At 35.3% G+C, this 23,556-nt stretch overlaps 4 protein-coding genes across 11 annotated transcripts; 1 reads left to right on the top strand and 3 right to left on the bottom strand.

Annotated features, from left to right (window-relative positions):
* Positions 1 to 994: 994 nt before the first annotated feature.
* On the top strand, positions 995 to 6,247 carry LOC18600856 (lysine ketoglutarate reductase trans-splicing protein (DUF707)). Of its 6 annotated transcripts, none has more exons than XM_088805837.1 (15): positions 995 to 1,279; positions 1,376 to 1,549; positions 2,380 to 2,528; positions 2,685 to 2,784; positions 2,920 to 3,075; positions 3,892 to 3,996; positions 4,269 to 4,352; positions 4,482 to 4,597; positions 4,699 to 4,800; positions 4,881 to 4,994; positions 5,094 to 5,150; positions 5,270 to 5,477; positions 5,576 to 5,650; positions 5,730 to 5,765; positions 5,957 to 6,247. In XM_088805837.1, the coding sequence occupies exons 3-15, from the start codon at positions 2,509 to 2,511 to the stop codon at positions 6,083 to 6,085; spliced, it is 1,302 nt and encodes a 433-aa protein (XP_088661963.1). In that variant the 5' UTR covers positions 995 to 1,279; positions 1,376 to 1,549; positions 2,380 to 2,508; the 3' UTR covers positions 6,086 to 6,247. The 6 variants fall into 6 exon arrangements, with proteins under 6 accessions (XP_088661963.1, XP_007031618.2, XP_088661964.1 ...); XM_007031556.3 differs by lacking the exon at positions 995 to 1,279 and having other exon boundaries at positions 1,286 to 1,549; positions 5,270 to 5,336; positions 5,424 to 5,477; XM_088805838.1 differs by lacking the exon at positions 995 to 1,279 and adding an exon at positions 1,933 to 2,008 and having other exon boundaries at positions 1,286 to 1,549.
* A 446-nt stretch (positions 6,248 to 6,693) lies between these two features.
* Positions 6,694 to 10,923, bottom strand: LOC18600855 (Pseudouridine synthase family protein). Of its 2 annotated transcripts, XM_088805498.1 has the most exons (10): positions 9,821 to 10,923; positions 9,104 to 9,159; positions 8,949 to 9,031; positions 8,700 to 8,778; positions 8,399 to 8,509; positions 7,953 to 8,062; positions 7,764 to 7,847; positions 7,577 to 7,614; positions 7,072 to 7,131; positions 6,694 to 6,997 (listed from the first exon to the last, which is right to left on the bottom strand). In XM_088805498.1, exons 1-10 carry the CDS (start codon positions 10,713 to 10,715, stop codon positions 6,933 to 6,935), a joined length of 1,581 nt encoding a protein of 526 aa, XP_088661624.1. In that variant the 5' UTR covers positions 10,716 to 10,923; the 3' UTR covers positions 6,694 to 6,932. The 2 variants fall into 2 exon arrangements, with proteins under 2 accessions (XP_088661624.1, XP_017975967.1); XM_018120478.2 differs by having other exon boundaries at positions 6,694 to 7,131; positions 9,821 to 10,921.
* A 311-nt stretch (positions 10,924 to 11,234) lies between these two features.
* LOC18600854 (glucuronokinase 1-like) lies at positions 11,235 to 14,538 on the bottom strand. Its single transcript, XM_018120374.2, has 6 exons — positions 14,062 to 14,538; positions 13,128 to 13,277; positions 12,646 to 12,834; positions 12,449 to 12,565; positions 12,148 to 12,308; positions 11,235 to 11,692 (listed from the first exon to the last, which is right to left on the bottom strand). Exons 1-6 carry the CDS (start codon positions 14,278 to 14,280, stop codon positions 11,443 to 11,445), a joined length of 1,086 nt encoding a protein of 361 aa, XP_017975863.1. The 5' UTR covers positions 14,281 to 14,538; the 3' UTR covers positions 11,235 to 11,442.
* Positions 14,539 to 16,197: 1,659 nt separating this feature from the next.
* On the bottom strand, positions 16,198 to 22,763 carry GC6 (golgin Putative 6). 2 transcript variants are annotated; one of them, XM_018120070.2, is made up of 20 exons: positions 22,626 to 22,763; positions 22,437 to 22,492; positions 21,968 to 22,020; positions 21,747 to 21,874; positions 21,585 to 21,637; positions 20,809 to 20,955; positions 20,638 to 20,711; positions 20,483 to 20,552; positions 20,157 to 20,210; positions 19,891 to 19,986; positions 19,658 to 19,708; positions 19,490 to 19,576; positions 19,239 to 19,352; positions 19,074 to 19,145; positions 18,812 to 18,997; positions 18,590 to 18,693; positions 18,389 to 18,431; positions 18,105 to 18,170; positions 17,231 to 17,989; positions 16,198 to 16,972 (listed from the first exon to the last, which is right to left on the bottom strand). In XM_018120070.2, the coding sequence occupies exons 2-20, from the start codon at positions 22,458 to 22,460 to the stop codon at positions 16,418 to 16,420; spliced, it is 2,736 nt and encodes a 911-aa protein (XP_017975559.1). In that variant the 5' UTR covers positions 22,461 to 22,492; positions 22,626 to 22,763; the 3' UTR covers positions 16,198 to 16,417. The 2 variants fall into 2 exon arrangements, with proteins under 2 accessions (XP_017975559.1, XP_088662001.1); XM_088805875.1 differs by lacking the exons at positions 20,809 to 20,955; positions 21,585 to 21,637; positions 21,747 to 21,874; ... (1 more) ...; positions 22,437 to 22,492; positions 22,626 to 22,763 and having other exon boundaries at positions 20,483 to 20,545; positions 20,638 to 20,710.
* Positions 22,764 to 23,556: the final 793 nt, after the last annotated feature.

Genomic DNA, 23,556 nt, shown 5'->3' with positions numbered 1-23,556 from the left:
ATCCTACGAAAAAAAAGATAATTTCTTTAATTTATCCGTTATTAAATATCCATTTAGAATTAAACACAAAAAACAAAATAATATATATATATATATATCTTTAAGTGAAAAAAATAAATATAATTCCTTTTTATATAATATCAAAAAATGAATTTGGTCATGGCAAGGCCCTTAATTGTCCAAACAAGCATACAATATATTTTATGTATATTTATTTATAAACTGATTCGGGTATCAAGTATCTAAAGGGTAATATCTGAACCTGAAACAAGTAGTAAAATTATTATATGAATTTGTCTTAAATCCACATATACTTGGATAGTAAAATTACTATATGTATCCATCCCAAATCCAAATACAAGGTACCCAAACTTTATATAATTGATTCGGGGTATCAAGCATCCAAAGGGTGATACTTGAATCTGAAACAAGTAATAAAATTACTATTCGAATATATCTCAAATTCAAATATAAGGTATTTGAATCCTATATAATCGGATTGAATACTCAAGAGCACCAATTAAAAGATATCCATTCTATTCTCATAAGTTATTAATTTTTTTAATAAAATTATTCAAATACTCTCCTTTCTAAATTTATTTTCTCACAGGCTATTAGTTTTTTCAATAAAATTATTAAAAGATGCTCCTTTCTAAATTTAACTCTTGTTTAATCTTAAAAGGAAAGTTTTTTGCCACATCAAATGACAAACACATGGAAAAAGGAAGCAAATTTATATCAAATATCCTCCTTTTCCAAATTCATCTCTTGTTGTAATCTATGTATTAACAATCTTCATTCCTCACAGCCACATGCATTTCAACTTTCCATTTGTCTTTGTCCCACAATAGAAAGTAATAAAAGACACAGTAACACCCCACACTTAAGCCCAAAATGTTCAAAATTTGAACTTTACAAGCAAAAGCATGCAAATTTGTGGGACATGGAAGAACAATTATAATATAATCATTTCAAAGATTAGGCACAAGACCAAGCAGTTACTCCAATTATGTTCAAACAACTTAAAGTCTCAAAGCAATGGGAATTGGGGTTCCATATCTCTAAGCGCTTCCAGATGGCAGAAAAGTTCCCCTAGCCTGTTAGAACGTGGTCTCAATCATTGGGCCCCACTTGTTGTAATGTAACCCCTATGGATTAGGAGTTCGAGTTTCAATCAAAAGAAATCAAGAGGTAGAGTCCTTAACATATTCTAATGGTGAAAAGTTTTTAAAAGTCCAAAGTTATACACACAAGAATTACCCCCAAGAAAGAGAAACCGGTGAGGAATGGAATTCTTTTTCGCATCAATAAATGTGATTTATGACCAGAATTTATTAACTTGACATGATTTTCAAAAAACGAAATCTTTCAACAGTTTAAAGTTTGGTTTAAAGGAGAGATTCCTCAGAGGGAAAAAGAGGAAGCAACGAAAACCTGGGACTGGCTTTGATTGGTTGCTAGAGTTGTCTGTCTCCCAAGATTCAAATTTTTTCACTGATCACGCTCTTCCAGGGAAAACCCAGATTGAGAATTCTCGCTTTGGTTCCAAGTAGGTTGTTTTTCTCATTAGATTAAGTTATTTCTCTTTGAAAGGAATGCGCTTTCTGGTTTTTGGTGTTCAATTCAATGATTGCGTTTCTGGGTTGGAGCTAAGATTTCCGGCAAAGAATTGGTTTTTTTTTTTTAATATGTTAAATGGGTTGATGGGAAAGTTTTTAGCTTGGTGTTTGATGTTAAGGGAAACTTTTTGTACATGTGAATTTTGTTAGGAAGAACATACTATAATTTTGCTTGGTTCATGTCGTTGTTCTTTTATTTCCCTGCTATTTTAGTTTGTTGGTGTGGTTAAAAAAGGAAAAATGCAAGCTTGGTTTTGGCTGAATTTGAATGCTGGAATTCGCAGTGGTTCATAACTTTTTCTTATTTGTACAGCTTAATAAGCACGCTTCTCAGCCGTCACGGTGGTGACATGCATTCCTTGTGCCTATTTTGAAGCATAACTTGATTGGTAGACACACCTTTCCTCTGAAAGGAAATCTAAAGTTAAAAATTTTTCTCGGCCAAGTTAACTGTATATTAGAAAATGAAATATTTTCTGCTTATTGTCTATTTTGAATGGTGAAATAGTGCTTTGGATTTAACTGCTAAATTCTACTGCTAATAGGTCAAGTTAATTCACGGAGGATAGCCAATTTTTATAAGCCTGTCTGTTATCTAATGTACAGTTGCAATTAGCTGAAATTAATCCACCACTAACAAGAGTATGATAGGAACTAATGTTCTGTTTTTGGGCTATCTAATGTGATATTCAGTTCAAACTGCCTGTTTTATATTTCTCATAACCTCAATTGACACTAATTTTTAATAAACCTTTTTCAGCACTGGTTGTCATGCTGTGTGGGTTATGGTTTCAGTTTGAACTTCAAACTTGATGACTGGCATCCGGTTTCTTTTTTTGGGTTTCAACTTATATCTTTGTAAAAGTAGATTAAGAAGATCTTGAGCATAATGGGAATTCCCTTGCGGAGGTATTGTTTTTCATACTATTCTTGTACTAGAAACTAGAAAGCTTTTTAATTTTTCTTTTCCATTTCCATTCATTGGCACTTTTCCTAGTTCACAAGGTTTTGGTAACACCAAAAGTGGCATTAACATGAGTTACATTCACCTTTGTTGTGCTGCAGGAAGACAAATGAAACAATGAGGCTTCTGATAACAACTTTTGCAGGAGTTATTTTTGGCTTCTTTTTAGGTGTATCTTTTCCAACGATTTCATTGACTAAGGTATGCTGGCCATGCTCAGTATCTCATAAATATCAGTTGTTTCCCACATGATTTTCTTTTGTTTCATTTTTTCCCTTTTCCCGTGTTCTTAACATGGAATAACAAGTATATTTCAATACATTTAAATTTTGGTAGATGAATTTCCCATCCAGCCTATTCCCTTCCATCGATATCACATATATTGAGGATAAATATTCTGGCCTTTCAACCGAAGCACTACTTGATGCCTTTAACACTTTCAAGGCTAATAAGGTCATGTCTGTGCCATCTTCCAAAGACAATGAGACAAAGGTAAACCCCCTTTATTTTGATTATATATACAGTTCAGGATCTAGACTGTAGGCTGCCCTTGTCTTGAAATTGTGAAAAGTTTAATTGTGATTTCTATCAAAGTGTTTGAAGTTGTCAAAGAATTTGCTCATATATATACATAATTTGCATTGCATTAATAATGTCAGAGTTATACGAATGTAGTTTTAGTTTTATTAGTAAATAAAGTATTGATTTATGCATAGTTGATCATGGGAAATTGAAAATCTGAACTTCAGTTCTATCAACTAATGAAACCTGCTTTTCTTTAGTATGGGGCTCCTCAAGCATGAGGTACCTTACAGTCCTATTTGTTATAAAGTTGCTAATGTGAGCTTGGGAGCTTTGACTAGAAGTTTTCAAACCCTTTCACTTTCCTGGTTCTGCGTTGATGGTTTTGTCTTATTAAGGAATTCTGATTGTTAATTAGAACCATTTATGAACCAAAGAAACCAAGATTAAAGATTTCACCCATCCTTCTGGTAGATATGGATGCACACTTGTTAAACTGTTGCTAATTTAAGCTGGAGAAACTTTGTGAATCTCCCTTACTGATTGCTTTGTATATTAATTTGTATATGTATTGAACTTTGACAGTGCCTCACTGTTCTTGTTACATTTTGTGATTAGAGGTAGAGGTCAAAATCCACTTATTGATCATACTATCACACTTTTCTTTTCTGGCTAATATTTGACAGTTGTCTATAGTTAGTATAACAATTTTCAAGGAAAATCAGTGAGCAGTAACACTTACAGGTTTTAATAGGATCACTAACTGTTAATCCTTAATTATGGCAGATCTGGATTCCAACAAATCCACGGGGTGCTGAAAGACTTCCCCCTGATATAATTGAATCTGAATCAGATTTATATCCTCGTCGATTATGGGGTCAGCCAAGTGAGGTGTGCATCTTCTACACTTTAATTGACTCCAACTCTTAATTTTTATGTTTAATTATCCTAATCTGATATATGGGGAGTTTTAAGTGTCACCATGTACACATAGGGAAGAATTTAGTCAAAGTTGGATTTGTGTCGGATAACATATTCATGTTTGACTCTTGTACCCAGATGAAGACGAAGGGGGCAATGATGATTATCTCCCTTTTTCCATTGTGATTCAAATTCAAATATGTTTCTTTAATCTAATCCTGGTTGATTGGTTACATTTGCAGGATTTAACTATCAAACCAAAGTATCTTGTAACTTTTACCGTTGGTATTAGTCAGAAATACAATATTGATGCAGCTGTAAAAAAGGTCAGTCCTCTCTCTTTCTCTCTCTCTCTCTCTCATCACTCTCTTGCTATTTATATATATGTATGTGTGTATGTATGTATGTATGTATGTACCGTGTGTACTCTCTTATCTAACACCTTTATCTTACAGTTCTCAGAGAACTTCACTATTATGTTGTTTCATTATGATGGTCAAGCCAGTGCATGGGACGAATTTGAGTGGTCAAAGAGAGCTATTCACGTGAGTGTTCGAAAGCAGACTAAATGGTTAGCAGCTAGCTCCTCTATAAATTTTACATTAATCTAGTAGGTTTTATGGGGTTTTGCTAAGCCTCAGTCATGTTTCACATAAACTCAATTTCATCAAGGTGGTACGCAAAGCGCTTTTTGCACCCTGACATTGTTGCACCCTATGACTACATTTTTATGTGGGATGAGGATCTTGGGGTGGAGCACTTTGATGCGGAGGAGTAAGTCCATAAGTTCTCTGTCTTCCTTTGAATGAAAATACATTTTTGAGTAAGCTAAAATAAACTCCTTTTGTTCTCAGATACATAAAACTTGTCAGAAAACATGGTTTAGAAATATCCCAGCCAGGTTTAGAGCCAAATAGTGGGCTGACATGGGCAATGACAAGGAAAAGAGATGACACTGAAGTTCACAAGTAAGAGTGTTATATGGGTATACCTAATTGGTAATTCCACATAGGTTGGAATGTTGTCTTTAATAGCTTGACCTTTGGTATTCCTTTTTCCTCCTGCAGGGTTACCGAGGAGAGACCTGGCTGGTGTACTGATCCACATTTGCCTCCATGTGCAGCGTATGAAGCATAATTAATCCTCATTGTTAAATTGAGTGAACATATTGCATCTTTCTTTGATCATCTTACGAGGACTTTTTGAATTTTTTGCTAATTATTCTTGCATACTTAATGCTCAGATTTGTTGAGATCATGGCTACTGTGTTCTCTCGCGATGCATGGCGATGTGCTTGGCATATGATTCAGGTATGCAGCAGTGATTTTATTTTTTCTGGACGTTGGCATTTCTCACCTTTTCCCTGTGTAGGATATAAATTCTTCTTTGAAATGCAGAATGACTTGGTTCATGGATGGGGTCTGGATTTCGCTCTTAGGAGATGTGTTGAGGTTAGTGACTGTCTTATTCCTTTTGCATTAGTTAACAGGCTCCTCCTTGTATATACTCAAGATCTTTTGTTGATTTTGCAACTTTGGTCCACAAGCAGCCTCCTCATGAGAAAATAGGGGTTGTAGATGCTCAGTGGATTGTGCATCAAGGTGTTCCTTCACTTGGGAACCAGGTACATGAATCCCATTAAGCATTTATTTTACATTTCCATATGCACAGTATACTTTATTGCTGTTTTCTTCTTTTCACAGGGGCATGCAGAGGGTGGAAGGGCACCATGGGAAGGGGTATGCACTAAATATTCCTCTCTCTCTCTCTCCACCTGCACATGTGCACATGTATGCATGCATTTGTTTTTGTCTCCCTCTCTCTTGGTAGATTGGCTGCAGACGGTAGACCTATGCTTACTTGCATTTTTTGTGAATCTGCATTGTTTCTTTTGATGAAAGTGTTTAAAGTTGCAAATTTTGTGTGCCAGGTGAGGGAAAGATGTAGGAAAGAATGGGCTATGTTCCAAGATCGGATGGCTGATGCAGAGACAGCATATTTTAAAGCAATGGGAATGAATACTTCCAATTTAATAGCTCATAAGTGGATAGAGTCTTAATACTTGCATTAGAGTTGTACAAGTAGGCTTCTAGATGTGACGCAACTTCTTTTTTTGATAAAAAAGGTGACTTGGGTCCTATCAGCGTATGCAATGTTCTTTGTATAAGTCACTTTTGTGTTCATACAGTTCTATCAATGTTAATATTATATTTTTGGGCAATTTTTGTTCAGAGTATTTTCCTCTTTATGGCCAAATTTACTTGCCAAGATATTACCAAAATGATTCGTTCTTTTCAATCTTGGCCCTATTTGTGCAGAAAGGAGAGCTTCAAATGTAACTACACTCTTAACCAACAAACCAATGCTCTTTCTCATTTCCAGAACAGGGAAGAGGTGTAAGAACTACTGATACTGTTTCAATTTTTTCTTTCAAAAAATAAAAAAGAAAAACTTGGTTAAGGTTAATTTCATGCCTGTTAATGGAAATTAGTTATTTTGGACTGCCTGATCTTTCCTTTTATCATTGAAGCATTTGTACAAAGTAGAGTTCGGAATGAACAGTTTTACAGTTTAAAATGCTGAATGCAGATGCAGCCTATCTGATAGAGAAAATGGAACCAATTTTAATTCTATCAAGCAGTTACAATATGACTTGCTATAAGATCATAAAGGTTCTAATAACAGGCTGCCACAAGTACTCATTGATGAGTTCTGATATAATACAAAGTTCTACAGGATTTCAAATTTGCAGTTGCCCTTAGATTGCTAAGCGTTCATGTGAGACAATCACCTCGGGAAATGAAAAATCTTTACAAACTTGAACATTATCTTGTAGAACTTGCCAAAAAATGAACATAATACGATATAACTACATCTGTAACTGAATGCTATTACAATTTTTATTGTTACAAATGAATAAGGTGGAGGAAAAGTTCAATAAGTCCAATGCCGGAGATTGCTGCTTTCAGTCCTGATTGATCATCAGTGTTATGTCTCTGAAGCTTTTTGACATGCAGAAGGGTGCAACTACAAGTTAGAAATAACCTTTAGTGATTGCCTCTTCTAGTTCCTTGAACTCCCATGCGTCATCTGCTGAATATTCTCCTATACGGGGGAAAACTGACCTCTTAGCAAACTATTGCCTCTTGAAACAAAAAAAAAGCACTTAAAGAATGTTTGATTTCTTCTATGCTGGAAAAAGGAATACAAATGGGGTTCTGTTTATTCATTTTGCCTGGCTTTGGGCAACAGAAAAGAAACAAACCTGTCTTTTGCCCACCTTTTAATGCATATTAAGTCTAGCAGCCAGTGCAAGGGCACCTCTTGAAACCAAAAGGACAAAGATATGATAAACTTTTATAGTAATTTTTCTCTTTTTCTTACTATCTTCTTTTATATTAGGAAAATCATCTGGTTCTTAGATCCTCGACTTTGGGTAAATACCAAAAAAAAAAAATTCTACATGATATAAAAATGACAAGTCTTCATACTAACAAATCCAGATCTATTTAATCAACACTAATCTTCTAAAATGAGGAAGGGACCTTACCGATTGAATCTCTTCGCAGAGCAGTCAAATGAGCACAACTGAAACGGGGAAGGAAATAAGAGAAATATCAACCCAAATGTTCGAATGATTAAGCTGAGACCATTGATCATAAGATAATAAAATCAAAGGTCATGACTTAAAACACGGCAGAAAATTTTTAAAGGGTCAAACTATTAAAAATGATTACCTGCCCAAAGCCTTCCCAAGATCTGCACATAATGATCGGATATATGTTCCTTTTGAACATGTGACCCGGAAAATCAAGTTTTGTCTACAAAGACATCAAAAATTTAAAATCAGCTCCAATGATACTTCCTAGTAAGAGGACTGAACCAGTTTTGTTTTGAGGAGAAAAAAAAGGATAAATACAAAGTACCTGTCTTCTAAGCTACGCTCAATGTCAAAGTGAAAAATTGAAATTCGTCTGGGTGACAGTTCAATACTTTCTCCTCTTCTTGCTTTGTCATACATCTTTTCACCTCCAACCTATTCATAACATTGACATTGTTTTGTTATTCAATAAATTCCCAAGTTCATGTGAAGGTGAGATGAAAATGGCATTCTATACAGCACATATTAGGAACAAGGGTGAATAAAAATTGATTTATTTAGTGCTCCAAACACAAACACATATATGTATCAGAGTTTTATAAAACCTCTCAATCCCCTATGCAGACAAAATATACTTCTAAATATCAGTTTCAGCAAATTATTTTGAAATAGATATTTGCTTGTGCCTTCTGCGCATAAAATATACAAAAATGCATGAGCAACACAGCTTTTCCCCTAAAGCATCTCCACAGCTCATAGACACAACCTCACCTTGATGGCAGAAAACATTGGAGGAACTTGCCATATCTCCCCCAAGAAGGATGCAGCAGTTTTTTTTATGTCCTCATCTTTGATATGCTCCCAAGGCTCACGTTGAATAACCTACATCAGATCAAAGTGACAATTAAATAATAGCAGGTCTAATGTCCTAGAACTAAATACATGCTGAACTCTTGTAGTCTTGTTGCAGGAGAAAAATTAAGTAAACAGCACATAACAGTATGGCGGAGGGTATATAACTTGACCAAAGAACAGCAGATCTTATTTATAATTGACTACTGAATAAACACACCGGTGAATCAGCATCCCAAGTTGAAGTAGCCTCCCCTAAGCGAAAAACTCCACTATATCCCTTTATCATTCCTTGATATCTGCGTTGGAATTCAAACCCCTCAGATAAATTCATTTGGTGCATGTGAGATAACAAAAATTCAGTTTTAAGCCATTAGGGCATTAAAGGAGGGGAGTGGAGCCTGGCTTTGGACATTGAAACTGAAGAGCTTGTCTGTAAAATTCAGACATGAGATCAGATCAAATTTACCTCTCTACGAACTTAGTGGCTTTACCAACACATACAATCAATAGACCAGTTGCCATAGGATCAAGTGTTCCAGCATGCCCTACCTGTAAGCACAGTCCAAAAAGTTAAATATAACTGAAAATAAGCTACAGTGGCATACAATAACAAAAGAGCACCTTTTTCACTTTGATCAAGCGACGCAGCTTCCCACAAACTGTAAATGAGGTCCATCCTGTTTTGCAATACAACAATGTTATCATTTAACGCAAGTCAATATGATAATTCAGAATGTCATTCTACATTTATTTTCTGAGAATTCTCAAAATTTGTATATCAGCAATCAGAGAATTAGATAAATAATCCTGCTAACATTTGGCTGGGTGACCAATCAAATTTGATTCCATACCCTCTGAACTATAAACAGGAAGTACAAGAGTCTATTTTCTAAAGCACATAGCAAGCAGTGTCTGGCCTACACGATTACCTTACATCTTCTCCTCATTAGCCTAAGCTTCTCTTGACTAGCATCTGATTGTAAGCTACATACTACCAAATAAGGAAGTATTCATACTTCAGGAACAATAAAAGCTCACATATCAATTATCAACATCTCCCCCACCCCCCACCACACACACCCCCCCCCCCCCCCCCCCCCCCCCCCAAAAAAAAAAAAAAAAAGAGAAAGAAAAGGAAAAAAGCTAAGATATCACTAAATGCACAAAAAGGTTTAAAGAACTGCAATCCTTTCACAATAAAAAAAAAAAAACCTCCACTCTGTGATAGATAAACTACTGATTTAAATACATCTAAACATCATACTGATCAAGACATAGCATTCAAAATACTAAATCCAGTATAATTTAAACAAGCAATATGTATAACCCTTGTCTCACCTTTAGGCTTATTCACCAAAACTACCGTTCCGTACTGACCATCCCATCTCGGGGGAAGCTCAGTATTCCTACTAACAAGGTAAGGCTCCCCAGCACTAACCTCAGTATCGTTATAGGGAACTTTCTTCAAACACTTAAAAAACTCCTCCACCTTCTTCTCAGTAACCTCCTTTTTCACATCCTTACCAGAATTTCCCTCTTCCTCAAAAAACACCAATCCTTTATCCTCCACCTCCTTATCATCACCAGGTTTTTTACTTTTTCCCTGATCTTTGTTTTTCTCATTTGACTTTCCAGGTTCGAGAAAAGCCTTATCAAAACACTGGTCAGGAAAATACTTCTTCTCCAATTGATAAACCATTTTATAATGCTTATCTTTTTCCCAAGGATATGCAAATGTATCATAAAAATAAAGCTCTTCTTCCCTCTCATGTAACCTATCGAATTCTACAACTTTAGGCTTCAATTCAACAAACCCATCTTCATTTTTCCCCTTTTCATCATCTTCAGAATCAGACCCATACATTCTTTTCCTTCTCTTTCTATAATATTTCCGCTTAGACTTGTCCATTTCATCATCCAAAGTCAGTTTCTTTTCTACCCATGAATCAAAACCCAATTCTTTTTCTGGGTTCTCTTCCTCAGCTGAGTTGGGTGAGTCTGGTCGACTGAGTCGGCGGCGAGTTGGAGTGGGTTGGGACTGAGTTGGGGCATTGATGATCATATCATATTGGAGCGGGTAAGGAGTAGATGTTGTGGAGAAGAAAATAGAAGAAAGTGGCTTTGAAAAGATCAATTTTTTGTTGAGATTATTGGATTTTGATGACAACAGGCGAAGGGACTGAGTTGCTGTGAAAAAAGAGACGAGTTTTGGCCGTAGGAAAAGAAGCGACATTGAGGTTACAGAAAGGGATTTTGCCAATGGTGAAGTTTCGAAGTTTGAAGCTCTACAGATTTCTTTTGTCTCTTGGGTTCAGGGTTTTGGCAGGCTTTTAGGCTTTTAGCAGAGAGCCTTTGGTAGATTTTGGCAGAGCTCCTGTCAAACACCGGTATTGACCATCAACAATTTCCATAGGATTTTATTTGGAGGTTAGGTTTTGGGCAAGGCCCACTGGTTTAAGAAGAAAAGAAACCCCCATAGTTCTTTATTTTTAAAAGCACCATAACAAAGTAATTACAATAACAATGAATTTGTTTACAAAAAACTTGTGTTTCATCATATTTTTTGCATTGGAAATTGTTTAATTAGAGTTTTATCAAGTTAGACAATGAATCAAATCATAGTAATAAGAACATGTCATCAAATTTCCCTTTTTTTCTATATAAGAAATTATCAAGTGTTCAATTGTTGCAAAGATTAAAAGTAGCCATAACAAATTTCTTGCAATTTGCAATAAGAAGGTAGAACCACCCATGAAACCCATCATTCACCATAGTTTTATTTCATCTTTGAACAGCCACTGATTGTTAGTTCAATAATAGCTCAATAAATCCCAAACAATACCTAAATGCTCTTTATTTCATTTCTGATATCCGCAGCCTCAGAGGCCCAAATGCTGAATAGTTATATATATATATATAATAATGATAAAAAAAAACCCCAGAAGGGGTATAAAATTCTCCTAGTTTGACTCTGACAGGGTCTGGAGATCAACTTCATTTAGACATGAAGGAACAAGTTGTATTGGTTGGATAATAAATCCAGCTTTCTGACATGCATCTTCAAGAAGTTTCACTTGTGAAGGCCCATCAGGGCAGAATGCAACCACAGCTCCTCCACTGCCTGTAAATTTCGAAGCAGCACCAACTCTCCGAGCCACCTCCACCATTTCAATGTTCAAATCGCCTAGGCACTCATCTCCAAACATGCTCCTGCATAAGATTCGTTCACATCATACTAGCATTCAGCAGAATATATACAAAGCTCATCTTCATCTTTATTTGTCTGAAAAAGAACTATAACATCAGAAATGAATAAAATCTGCTAAAAGCCTTAAGCTAATGCTTGCAGCAGTTTTTCTGCTTTTCTTAACCACAAGATAATACAGCTCCCTTTGTTTCCTCCACTGGAGTACCAGTAGTACAACTTGGATAGGAAGCTCAACTTCAATTTTCAGCAACAAAAACTAATTAAGCCAATTGCTTTAATTGCAGATAAATTATAAGATCAACTAGCGGTAATAAAGATAGAAACACACAGAGCTAACTTCTTTACTTTATTTATCGAGTTGAACATATACATATATATACAAATAAGAACTTAAATGGACAATCCTAGGTCAGAATATCATAATTAGTAGTGCTCGTGACATGCAAAAACATCCTACCTTCGGAGGTCAAAATTACAATTCATGAGTTCTGCAAGCTTTTGATAATTCTTCTCAAGTATTACATTTTGCCCTTCTGCTGCTATATTTGCAACTTCAGCCATTGATGATATAATAAACTCATCACCATTAAGCCACCTCTGTCGCACAGTGCTATGTACCTGCATTTGAAACAATCTATGCTCATGAACAAATACACTACAGATTCTAAGAAAAGTTAAAGAAGCATCTTATGCCTGAATTAAAAGTCAAACTTCTAAATGGCAGAACTAGATAATATAAAAGATAGCCATCTGCTGACCTTCCCAGAATCACTTGGATTCTCAGCATAAATGAGATGGAGCGGTGGTAGAAGACTAATATCCATGGGTGTGTAGATGCCATGTCCCAACTTATCCATGTTTTCCTTGCTAAAATCCTACAGAAGAATTCTTATGCATAAATAAATTACAATGTATAAATAAATTTGTTGACCAAGTTTGTATAAAGATAACATACCATGTGGACAAGGCCTCCATAGACCTGTGCCACTCTATCTTGAAGGCCAGCAACAATTCCAAGTTCTTTCTCTGCATTAAGGATAAGATTGGGTCTGACTTCTACTTTAATCAAGTGCCTGACCTTGTAAAAATCAAGAAGGCAGCTTAGGGCAGCACATACAATAGCACTGGATCCTGAAAGTCCTGTCTGAGAAATTAAAGGTATAAGCCATATATAATGTTGTAAGAATAACACAAGAACATTACATGCACAGAGAATTAAAAAAAAAAGAAGCTTGTGTATAATGTCCATGAAATGTAACCACAGCTAGGTAAATTGAACAATCAAAATTACAAACCAGAAACAATAAGACCTTGATCATGAGAAAAATGAATGAAAATGGTTGACATCAAACAATGATACATTCCACAACTAAAATGGCATGATGAGTTTGAACTAAAGGATATACAATTTCTTGTATTTGCTATTTGGAGCTCTACCTGGCGAGGGATATTAGTATCATACGATAGGGTGAAGTTTCCCTGTTGAAGATTGATCTCGTTCTCCTTACAATGCTTATAGAAGACTTTACAAATTGCCATAAGCAGTCGTACACCTCCATAATAACCTTCACTCTGCAATCTACTTACCTGCAAGTAAAACAACGTGCTATCAAACCCCATTCATGCCAAATGTGCAATGTGGATATCCTACACCTATGAATGCACGTGGAACCAGACATGATTCATGGGAAAATTGGACTTTATTTCATTATTGCAATTAATATGCTCATTACCAAAGCAGCTAAAAAGGTAATGCAAAGGCAACTACTACATGTGGCTTGGATTGCATCAATGTCAGATCAAAAGATAACACTGGATAGAGAAGCATATATATCTCGAAATGAATATTAGCATCAAAAAGATCAAACTGCAAATACTCAAACCCAAACTCTTCATCAAATACTTAGTAACCAAGAAGGTTTCCATATATAACCCATAAATCAGTGCCACATGCAAACAATTCTGGACCATTACCAACCAACAATTCAATAACAAATTAACCTTTCATTCAACAAAATATGAACCTTTACGTCTACCCAATAAACAATCAATCTCAAATTTATTTCCATTATAGAATGCTTAATTATCCTCATTAATCATTTTCGTTGTCGTTAATTATTTTAAATAAAGAATAAGCCCAACCAAAACTCAACAAACAATCCTGTCAACACAGATTCGATATAAAACCAGCACATCTCAATCTGGGTATCCACAAAATTCCAGTGAAAATGTTGATATAATCAAAATATTCAGATTCAATCTACCCAAAGAAAAGAGAGAGAGAGAGAGAGAAGTCATCAGATCCCACCAACATAAACACGCAAACAAGGAAATAAACATTTGAAAAGATTCAAAGATAGAGAGAATCTACCAGGTGATCGAGGGAGTTGAACTCGACAAGATCATGAGTGGGGTGAGGCTTGATTACAAGATTATGAGAAGGCTCCAATTTAACAGAAGCCCAGAAGTTTCCAAGGCTAAAAGAGATGGTTTTTCCGAAGTAAACATCACTTGGGTTCCCAAGTAACCCAACCCGAGCATAAGCTTTGTGTTCAATCACACCTGCTTCAGCTGAGTTCATCTGATCCATTCTTGCCGCATGCAAAACAATACAGCTTTTTGTCGTTAGAATTTCTGTAGCTTTCAAACTCTAATTCCTCGCTACTTCTCCTATTTCTTTGGGATCAGGTTTTATGTAGTAGTCGACGGTACTTGATAGGAGACATACGTGCAGTCCAACAGGTACCGTTTCAGGACCCCGCTTGCAGTTGAATCTTTTCTGGACATTGAGTAAAACACAACTCAGCAGTCAGCACCCAGCATTTGTTCTTATCCTTACTCAGTTCCGCCCCCTCCCGCTTTGACTGTTCATCTAAACATACAACCCCCCGATTCGACACGTGTGTGTTTGTCTTTGTGGAATTTGTCAAGGGCAATTTCGGGTTTTCGGTTATTGCACTTATATATGAAGGGCTTTTTCGGGTTTTGGATGCAAATGGGAGGCGCCTTAGGGGTTTCTGCTCCCTCTTTCTTTTCTTCTCTCTGTGTTCTGCTAACTCCATTTTCGAAGCTTCCCGAAAGGCATGTATACTGACATGGAGGAGTGTAGAGAGAAAGAAATGAAGAGAAAGAGATAGAAGCTTAAACCCATTTTTGTGCCCTTTTTAAAGCTTTTTCAGAACATTTTTTTGACAGTTTGGGTGTTTGTCATTGGATGAATACTCGTATATTACTTTCTGTGTTCTGTTCAGCTGAAATTCTATGTCATGGCCTTTTAATTTTTGCAGACTCTTCACTAAATGTTTATCATCAATGCAATGCCGAACCACTGCAAAGATAAGATATTTCTACATCCCAAAAGGACTTCCAGCATTCATCCATACTAACACTTCTCTGCAAATAGACTGTACTTTCTTCTCCTGGCTTTTGACTTCTCATTCCATTATTTGCCATTGGTGATGGACTTTAGGTTCTTGGAAATAAGTACCAAAGCAAATTAGTTGCTTTTTCTTAATTTTTTTTTTGTTAACTAATTTTTATGTTTTCTTTTGTTCAATTTTTGATATATTTTGTAATGAATACTATGTTTGTCATTCATTTATTTTCTCTTTTTTTAAATTATAAATAAACGATGACAATATTAAAAATGAATCGGACGTTATTGTGTTTAAATTATTATAAATAATTTTATTTTTGTAAATTAAATAATAACTTTTTTATAAATGAATAATTTCATTTTAATTTCTTTAAATAATTTACAAAAATATCTCTAACTTTAATTTTTTTTATACAATTGTTTACAAAATTTTACACTCGAAAAATCATGCGAGAAGAGAGAGAGAGAGAGAAAGAGAGGAAAAATAGGAAGATAGAGATATTAGGAGTAATCAGGAAAATTAGAAAAAAGAGAATAAAAAGGAAGGAAAAATATTTCCATTTTCTCCCTCGGTTCTTCCTCTTGCTGTCTTTCCTTCCCTGTTTTCTTTTCTTTTTTTTTTTTTAATTTTTAAAGTTGAACGTTGGACTTAAAAATTTAATATAATATTAAAAATATGTTATCCATCACGTAATTATTCTTTTCGTGATACTTTGTCTTGTTATTCTTCTCATGATAAATTATAGATCAATTATTTCTATATTTTGCAGAAAAAATATTAAAATGATAATAAAAATATTTCTATATACTGAATATATAAATATAATAATCAATTCCGGATACCTTAGTTCTCTTTGCCTTCTTTAATTTGATTTATGCTTTGAATTTTCCGGTTTTTTTTTAATTTGAAAAAAGAGAAATTTGAAAAATACAGAGATTATATACAAATTAATAAACCAAATGTTAAAATGTATTTGGGTATTTTGCAAAATGCCTACTGATTTGGGATTTTTCAGTCTTCGACTGAAATTCACTTGAAATGGAAAGTTGGTAAGGATCTAAATCAGTTACAAATGTCCAACTCCAATGTGTGTGAACAAGAATTCTTGATAATTAAATGAGATATGGTGATGAACGCATAACTAGAGATACCCAGAAAGGTCTAATAGCAATCATAATTTAAATCCAAATGAAGAAAAGATTAGTTGATGCATTGTGAACAATTAACTGTACAGTTCCCCACGAAATGTACAACTTTGCGAAGCTGACACCACACAACCAGCCTTACCCCAAATAGAGGTTGAAGAAGAACACATTACCATATCTTATCGTGTAACTAACACGAGCTTCATTAGTCTTCTTCCTCTTCATCATCATCTTCAGGCAGCCCCATATCATCTCCTATACCTTCAAGCAGTTTGCAGACATCTTCGCCTAGTTCCGATAACCTTGCACTCAACTTTTCCACCTTGCTCTGTTCTTGCCCAAGGCACACAAGTAAATCATTCAGCTCTGCTTCGCTTTCCTTCTGAGCTTCTTCCCTAGCTCCGGCCTTTATTGACTCGATATCAGGAGAGGTTGATGTACCTCCGCTCTTCAAACCTTTCACCTCTTTTTCTAGGTGGAGATTGGTCTGTTCAAGACTATTGTAAGCATCGGATAGACTCTTGAGATCAGACTCCAGCTTCCCAACCAAATTCTGGTACATCGATGCCTCTGATTCGATCTTAGCTTTCTCTGCCTTGAGCATCTCTATCCTCTGAGATGCCTCCTGAAGATCTCTACGAAGTGTCTCTGCCTGGACCCTATCTGAGCCGCTGCCCACCCTTAGCTCAGGTTGAGAATTCCCACTCCCACCGGTCCTTGCCAAATCCTCAGCCAAAGTGGCATTCCGGCCAAGAAGTTTCTATAAATAAAAAGCAGAAGGAAAACAGAAGATCAGTAGCTAAGTGCATCCATTTAAACGTTCAGAACAGTGATCCAGAACATAGCTTATAAGCAAACACACCTGCAGTTAATCAACAATCATATAAAAGTTTCAGAATAATGGCAGATAGCAGACTGTTAATTAACAAACAAAATTTGCTAACCCTGCTAATTGATACCAGTCTTTAACAGTAAAGTTGTTTCCAATTAAAGAGTTCTTTTTTGAAATTTCAATTACCTGTATCTCAGAGCATTGTTTCTCCACAAATGCTTTTAGCCGCTTGATATAGTCCTTGTCACTTTCTCCACCCTTTTGTTCCATTTCTGCAGGCACAACTGCCACATCACTCTTAGGGCGACTGTAAACATCTACAATGTTTTCTCGAATATACACTTCCAAACTCTTCACAAAATTAACAAACTGAGCATCAAATATTGATGTGAGGATTGGATGATCCTCATTCTTCTGATCTGACAAATCACTCTCTTCACCATCTTCAATCTCTGCCATACTAGCAGCAGTGGACCTTGTCAATGGTTTATGGGACTGAGCTGGCTTCACTGAAGAGAAAAGGAAGCTTCTCTGCATCTCATCAAACTTCAGAAAATATGCCGTAAGCCCAATTTTCTGGCTTATGGCATCAGCTATGGTAAAACCATCCTTTCCACTTTCACTAGATTTATTGTAAATCACACATTCTCCCAGGAGAACTGCAGCCAAACCCCTAACACACACAGTTGATGATGTATTTGACACCAACTCAAGCATATACGTTAAGTGGGGGCGTGAATCTAAGAAGCACTGCACTGCACTTGGGCAATCTGCTAGCCAAGTGACAAGCAGTTTCAAGATAATTGGTTGAACATATGAGTAACCTGGCTTCCCATCTTTATTTTTCATGGAAGAGGCAACAGCCAAGTACCTAACAATACGGTGCAATAGTAGCTCTGGAGCTCCTAAGGATGGCATTGGCGCTTCAAGCTCAATCCGTAAAACCTGCATGATGTCCATTGAAATTATATTACAGAAAAATAGAAGCAAATACAAAGCATACAGTTACCGTTTTGCTCTAGATGCAAGTGAAAAAGAGACATAAAATGTGACAGCATACCCGTTCCTTGCACTGAGTGTTGTCCTTGAGAATGTGAGTAAGAACACTAGCAGCCCTGCAACAAGTCTGTATTTCACAATGTCAGCTGGATAATTCTCAGGCACTAAGCACCATGAAGAAAATCTAATATTCTATATAACGGAGATCAATATTTATAAATTCTTCATGCAATATTATATAAAATCAAATATTATACAATATGATCCAACAAATTTAGGCTCTCTGTATAGTTCTTTTTCACTAAGTTGATGATGCACAATGGAGAATTGAGAACATTAGGTTACCTCAAGATCACCATCACTTTCACTCAGACCATGTAACAGCATGCTGCCACATATACAACATAATTAAATAATTCCATCAAATGAAGGAGTCTTTATACGAAGCAAGAAAATAGTGAAGTAAAACTTTAAGATGTAACCAGCTCAATAGAATTCAACACATTTTTCCTAGTGCAGAACAGAAAGCATTAAGAGCAAACAAACCTTCCAAATGACATGTTCACATCCTCCTCAAGGGGAGCATGAGTCATCGAATTTGGTTGAGGAATTAATGTGGATGCTAACATTGCTTGCCCATCCGTGTTTTTCTAGAAATAAGATCCAAATTCACAATCAAGAAACAACAGTTCACATACATGTGAGATACTTCTATGTAAATTACATAGGCATAATTATTAACCAAAAAAAAAAACCTATGATATAAACCTCACAAAAGTTCTTAAAGACATGGTCAGCTGCAATAAACTCTTGCATACTAGATGTTCGCAAAATGATTCGGAGAATAGAATTCAAAGCAAGTTCTACTTGTGGCTCCTCGCCAAGAACTTTGCTAGAAAGAGCATCCAGATTCTTGGCATTCCCAGCAATCAAATCACCGATGGACCTTAGTGCCTGGCAAAATATAATCATTAAAGAGGGGTATGTGGAAAAGAAGAAGAAGAAGAACAAATCTAGAGAACTGACTTACTGAACAGCGCACAGCAATTGGAGCCCACTGGCTTTCAACACCCAGCATTAGCAGATAGTCCAACAACTTTTTCTACAAACACAAAAACAGAAAACAAGATAATATGTCACATAAACAGATAGCTCTTTAGACAGACAATGCAAGCAGATATGATTCGTGATAGACCTGAACTAGGACTGTTTTATTGGTGATCTTGTTTGAATCTTTTTGAGGATCAGCTTCTGAACCTCCCATCATCAACAAATTAATGGTCTCCAACGCACTGAGTAAGTTAATGGTCTACTGGCATGTTGTTTGTTTCATGGACAACAGCAAATAACCAGTAAGATTGTGATAACATGCAAAAGTATCAACAGGAACTGGAAATGGAGGAAAAACAGAAGCCATATAAAGCTATAAACACTTGAGTATCTAACCTTCTGTTGAGTGAAACTGTAAGTACTTCCTCTTAGTTTCAAGATTGATATTAATGGGTCAAAGCCCATAGTCTCCCTTAGTAGTACCTGAAATGCACGTAAATTCAGAAGCAGAGAAAACCTCATAAATAGAGAAGAACAACAATGAAAATAAAACATGGAGTAAACCTGATTTGATGCACTACTGCGAAGAAGATTGTTCAGCAACTCGAGACAGTCCTGTGCAAGAACAACATATGAGTACCTTGTTAATTCATTTATAGATTATTCGAACAGTAGCATAGCTAAACACATGGCTTAGCTAAACAAGCCACAGATTAAAAAAAAAAAAGAATGGTTCAACAGCAAACAAGCCAGAACAAGTTCACTGAATTTTAAAAAAAATAAATCCAATGAATCACCTGCACAACAACACCCCCTTCAGAACCTCCTTCCTCCTTAATAATACTAAAAATTTTCTCAAATGCACCTTCAAAGACCACAATTTTCTGAATCTCCTGAAATTATAGAACTCTCTTAATTAGTATGGCAATAATATATATATATATATATATATATATATATATATAAGCAGGGTTCAGATGCGAAAAGAAATAATTGGTGGGGGGGGGTGGGGGGGGGGGGGGGGGGGGGGGGGGGGGGGGGGGCAATAAACCCAAAAGCTCACCTCAGCTTCACGAGTCAAGTATGTGAGAAGCAATAAGGCTTCATTTCTTATAACCTGTAAGGTCAACAGTTAAACTTTATAGAAAAGAAAAGCAATTGCATGATATCATCAATAGCCTATGCCAATCAAATTTTGAGACAAGTTCAAATTTTAGATCTTCATGTTTGATGATGTCAATCTAAGTAAATGACAGAGACATGAAATTTAGGTAAGATAACCAAAAGGTTCCTGAAGAGTCATATTGCAACAAGCAGGCCTACAATAAAGCAGAAAATAATATTTAACAAAATTTGCAAGAGGATCATTTGGTGAATAAAGCAGTGTACCTCACGGTCCATCAGCATATCCATGAGCCGAGTTATACCACGAGGAATGGACAGAATTGCTTCCTGTAACCTGAATAGGAACTCAGCAAGATGTTTTCGAGCAGAAACCAATGAAAAAAATTCTAGAATGCAAGGGATTTCTGTAAGACTCATACCTATTAGGGGAATTAGTAAGAAGGGCTGTCAAAATTTGAAGAGTGTAATATCGCACATAGAAATCCTCCTCTGACTACAAAATCACGAACAGAAAAGATAATGACACTATTACAAGAAAGATCCAAAATAACACATGAAGTAAGTTCCAGATCCATATAAAGAACTCTCACCAGCAAAGTTAGCAGAAGAGAAATGCTCTCTGATTCTCGGGAAAGCAAATCAGTATTCATTAAAGCTGGCTGAACCTCATTTGTAGGCCCTTTCACATGATCAATAGGTGTCAATGCACTAACAAGAGTTTCAAGGGCACCACGAACCTGCATAAAGGGAATGAATGGTATTCAATGTTTTATCCATTTTCAGGAAATCTTCAATCAACAAAGCCAAATGGGGAGAATAAAGGAAAATAAAAATATTTGAACTACAAGATAAAAAAACAGCAAAATATTATTCCCCAAGAACAATTACCAGAAATTCTTAGGTCATAACATGGGAGGTAACCAGCAGGAAAATATGGAGTTAGGCATTAAAAAGGCTTGCCCAAATAGAGGGGAACAGACTAATAGAAACATAAATACAGATCATATTCTTAGATATCATCCAACTGTCAAACCCAACCACTAGACCCTTTCATGCTTCAGTAATAAAAACCAATACAGAATGTATTTACGTATTTTAAAAATTACAGATTTAATTTTCAATTTTTAATCCTCCTTAAAGACAATTCAAATGTTTCCTCCCCAGCTTTTCCGAAAAAGATTTTTAATATTATTGTTCTCCACAAAACCATAGTCTTAAAAGTGCCAAGAAGATATTTTTATCAACAGCAGACTGCTGGATCAAAGTTCTCTGTGAGGTACTATATACGTGTTACTAAGAAACAGTGTACACGAAACAACAAGAGGAACAAATTGAGGAAACATAGCGAACAAGAGAGATCTAAAACCATTTCAACATCATCTCGTTCTTCCTTTAAGACACCCATGAGTACAGGAAAGCCTGCAAAAATGTACATACTAGCTTTATTAAACAAGATAGAAACACATGACAAGAAAGACAGGAATTTAACTTCAGTACTAGCATTATTGAACGAGGTAGAAACACACACCCATTGCTCCAAAAGCTAGCTGGGCAGCACGGCTTTCAGCCACAACAGACTGAAGCTCTGCAATAGCAGTCCTCCTGTCCTCTGCCAGGACACCATTACTTATGCGGTCGAGCAAGCGTTCAACATAACTATTGACATGGGACAAATAGTAAATCAGTTGCATCATCAACATCAAATGTAGAAAAATAAACAGCAATTACTAATATTCTCATTTAACTTACCTATCTTCACTGGAACCAGAATTCTCATTGCCAAAAACAAATCCAACAACCCCCTGCACAAGAACTCAGAGTTTAATACACATAATGATAAAACACCAAGATGACAGACTATCACATCAAAAATTCACCAATCGCTTAACTCTTAATCAAAGCACAACAGAATCCATTTAAGCAACATAACATGCATGCATGACCTTAATCAAAATTTTACACACTTTTCGGGAAAATGCAGAATCCAAACCACGCTTTTCATAAGAAATTCAAGAGGCTAAATCAAATTTATACACATAAGACTCTCTATTGTATTAAATTCGTTGATTTTGTTCATCACATTTATTTTAACATCAATATTGGACTAATACTAAATTAAAATTTCACATTTTTTGAAATCAAAAGCTTCACTACAGTAAAATTTACTCCAATCAATCCTAAACAAAAATAATTGTAGAAATTAAGCAGAGAAAATTACCTTATAACGCGACGCCAAATCCATCTTCGAAGCTCAACTACGGAGCACAGACAATCCTGAAGAGATTAAAAAAAAAAAAAAAAAGAAAGCCGAAGCGTTAAGTAACTAAACAAAAGCTAATTGACCTAATTGAAGCTAATAATTAGGGATTAAAAAAATAAGGGAAAAAATTGGAAAAATTGGAGAAACCTGGAGAGGATCGAGTGAAGTGAAAAGAGAAGGAAAAAGACAGAAAGAGGGATCTCAATTCAATTTGGATCTGCGTTTCACGTGGATTTTGATCGTCGTTTTTCTGACTTTGGCGAGTTTGCGATTATCAAAAGGAAACATGATTGAGCCAAAAAAAATTGAAAAACAGATGAAACGTTGACGTATTATCAACAATTTGGGCCCACCGAGGCCTTCTGGATTATTTTATTCGGGCCCTTGATAGGTATGATGAATGTGGGCTAGCAGCCCAACATGTAGTTGATAATTGCAAATAAGGGTAGGGGGTAATGATCTTATGTCGACAGCTAAGATACCCAAACCCTAGTAAATTATAATGTACTCAAATTATAATTATCTAAATAAAATTTAAAAATATAATTCAAAATCGTATCCTAATATCTTAAAATTACTCTTTAAATATCCAAACCCGATAAATATCCATTTAAGGTTAAGAAGAAAAAAAAACAACATATATATTTAATTAAGTGGAAACAAATAAATATAATTTCTTTTAATATAATATCAAAAAATGGATTTGATTAAATTGATAAGATATAACCATCCCTCTTATAACCTAATAATAACATTCCTGTCCTTTTTTTCTATTTTTATTTAGGTGGAAATTTGTACCCAATTTTTTATTTACCCATTTAATTTTTATTTTTAATAAATATAGACTTTGTAGAAAGAATTTAAACTTGAGATATTTGGTTATTTGATACAATAATTAAAGTCCCTTTCCATTGATTTTTTACTATTTACTTTTTTATTTTTAAAATGAGTAGAGAACAAAAAATAATAAATAAATAAATAACAACAACAAATAACAAAAGTATCAATGGAGTGGAATTATTTCATTTTAATAGAAGTTTGATTTAGTCTAAATTTCTTGAATAACTAGTAAAAAGGA

This window comes from Theobroma cacao, chromosome 4, assembly GCF_053813885.1.
Source record: "Theobroma cacao isolate CCN51 chromosome 4, ASM5381388v1, whole genome shotgun sequence".
Taxonomy (NCBI): domain Eukaryota; kingdom Viridiplantae; phylum Streptophyta; class Magnoliopsida; order Malvales; family Malvaceae; genus Theobroma; species Theobroma cacao.
The sequence above is the reverse complement of the archived record's forward strand: the minus strand, read 5'-3'. Positions and strand labels throughout refer to the sequence as shown.

Bases quoted from the DNA above. Each gene is read 5' to 3' on its own strand.
- LOC18600856 (XM_088805837.1), top strand. From the start codon at position 2,509: ATGGGAATTCCCTTGCGGAG. The intron at 2,785-2,919 runs GTATGCTGGCCA...AAATTTTGGTAG, and splicing joins CAACGATTTCATTGACTAAG to ATGAATTTCCCATCCAGCCT. The intron at 5,766-5,956 runs GTATGCACTAAA...TTTGTGTGCCAG, and splicing joins GAAGGGCACCATGGGAAGGG to GTGAGGGAAAGATGTAGGAA.
- LOC18600855 (XM_088805498.1), bottom strand. From the start codon at position 10,715: ATGTCGCTTCTTTTCCTACGGCCAAAACTCGTCTCTTTTTTCACAGCA. The intron at 7,132-7,576 runs GTAAGGTCCCTT...TCCCCCGTATAG, and splicing joins TCTGCGAAGAGATTCAATCG to GAGAATATTCAGCAGATGAC. The intron at 6,998-7,071 runs GTTATTTCTAAC...ATGATCAATCAG, and splicing joins AGAAGAGGCAATCACTAAAG to GACTGAAAGCAGCAATCTCC.
- LOC18600854 (XM_018120374.2), bottom strand. From the start codon at position 14,280: ATGGATCAGATGAACTCAGCTGAAGCAGGTGTGATTGAACACAAAGCT. The intron at 12,566-12,645 runs GTATGTTATCTT...ATTCTTCTGTAG, and splicing joins ATGGAGGCCTTGTCCACATG to GATTTTAGCAAGGAAAACAT. The intron at 12,309-12,448 runs GTCAGCAGATGG...TTTCAAATGCAG, and splicing joins ATCCAAGTGATTCTGGGAAG to GTACATAGCACTGTGCGACA.
- GC6 (XM_018120070.2), bottom strand. From the start codon at position 22,460: ATGGATTTGGCGTCGCGTTATAAG. The intron at 19,353-19,489 runs GTTAGATACTCA...ACATGCCAGTAG, and splicing joins ACAGTTTCACTCAACAGAAG to ACCATTAACTTACTCAGTGC. The intron at 17,990-18,104 runs GTATGCTGTCAC...GACATCATGCAG, and splicing joins ACACTCAGTGCAAGGAACGG to GTTTTACGGATTGAGCTTGA.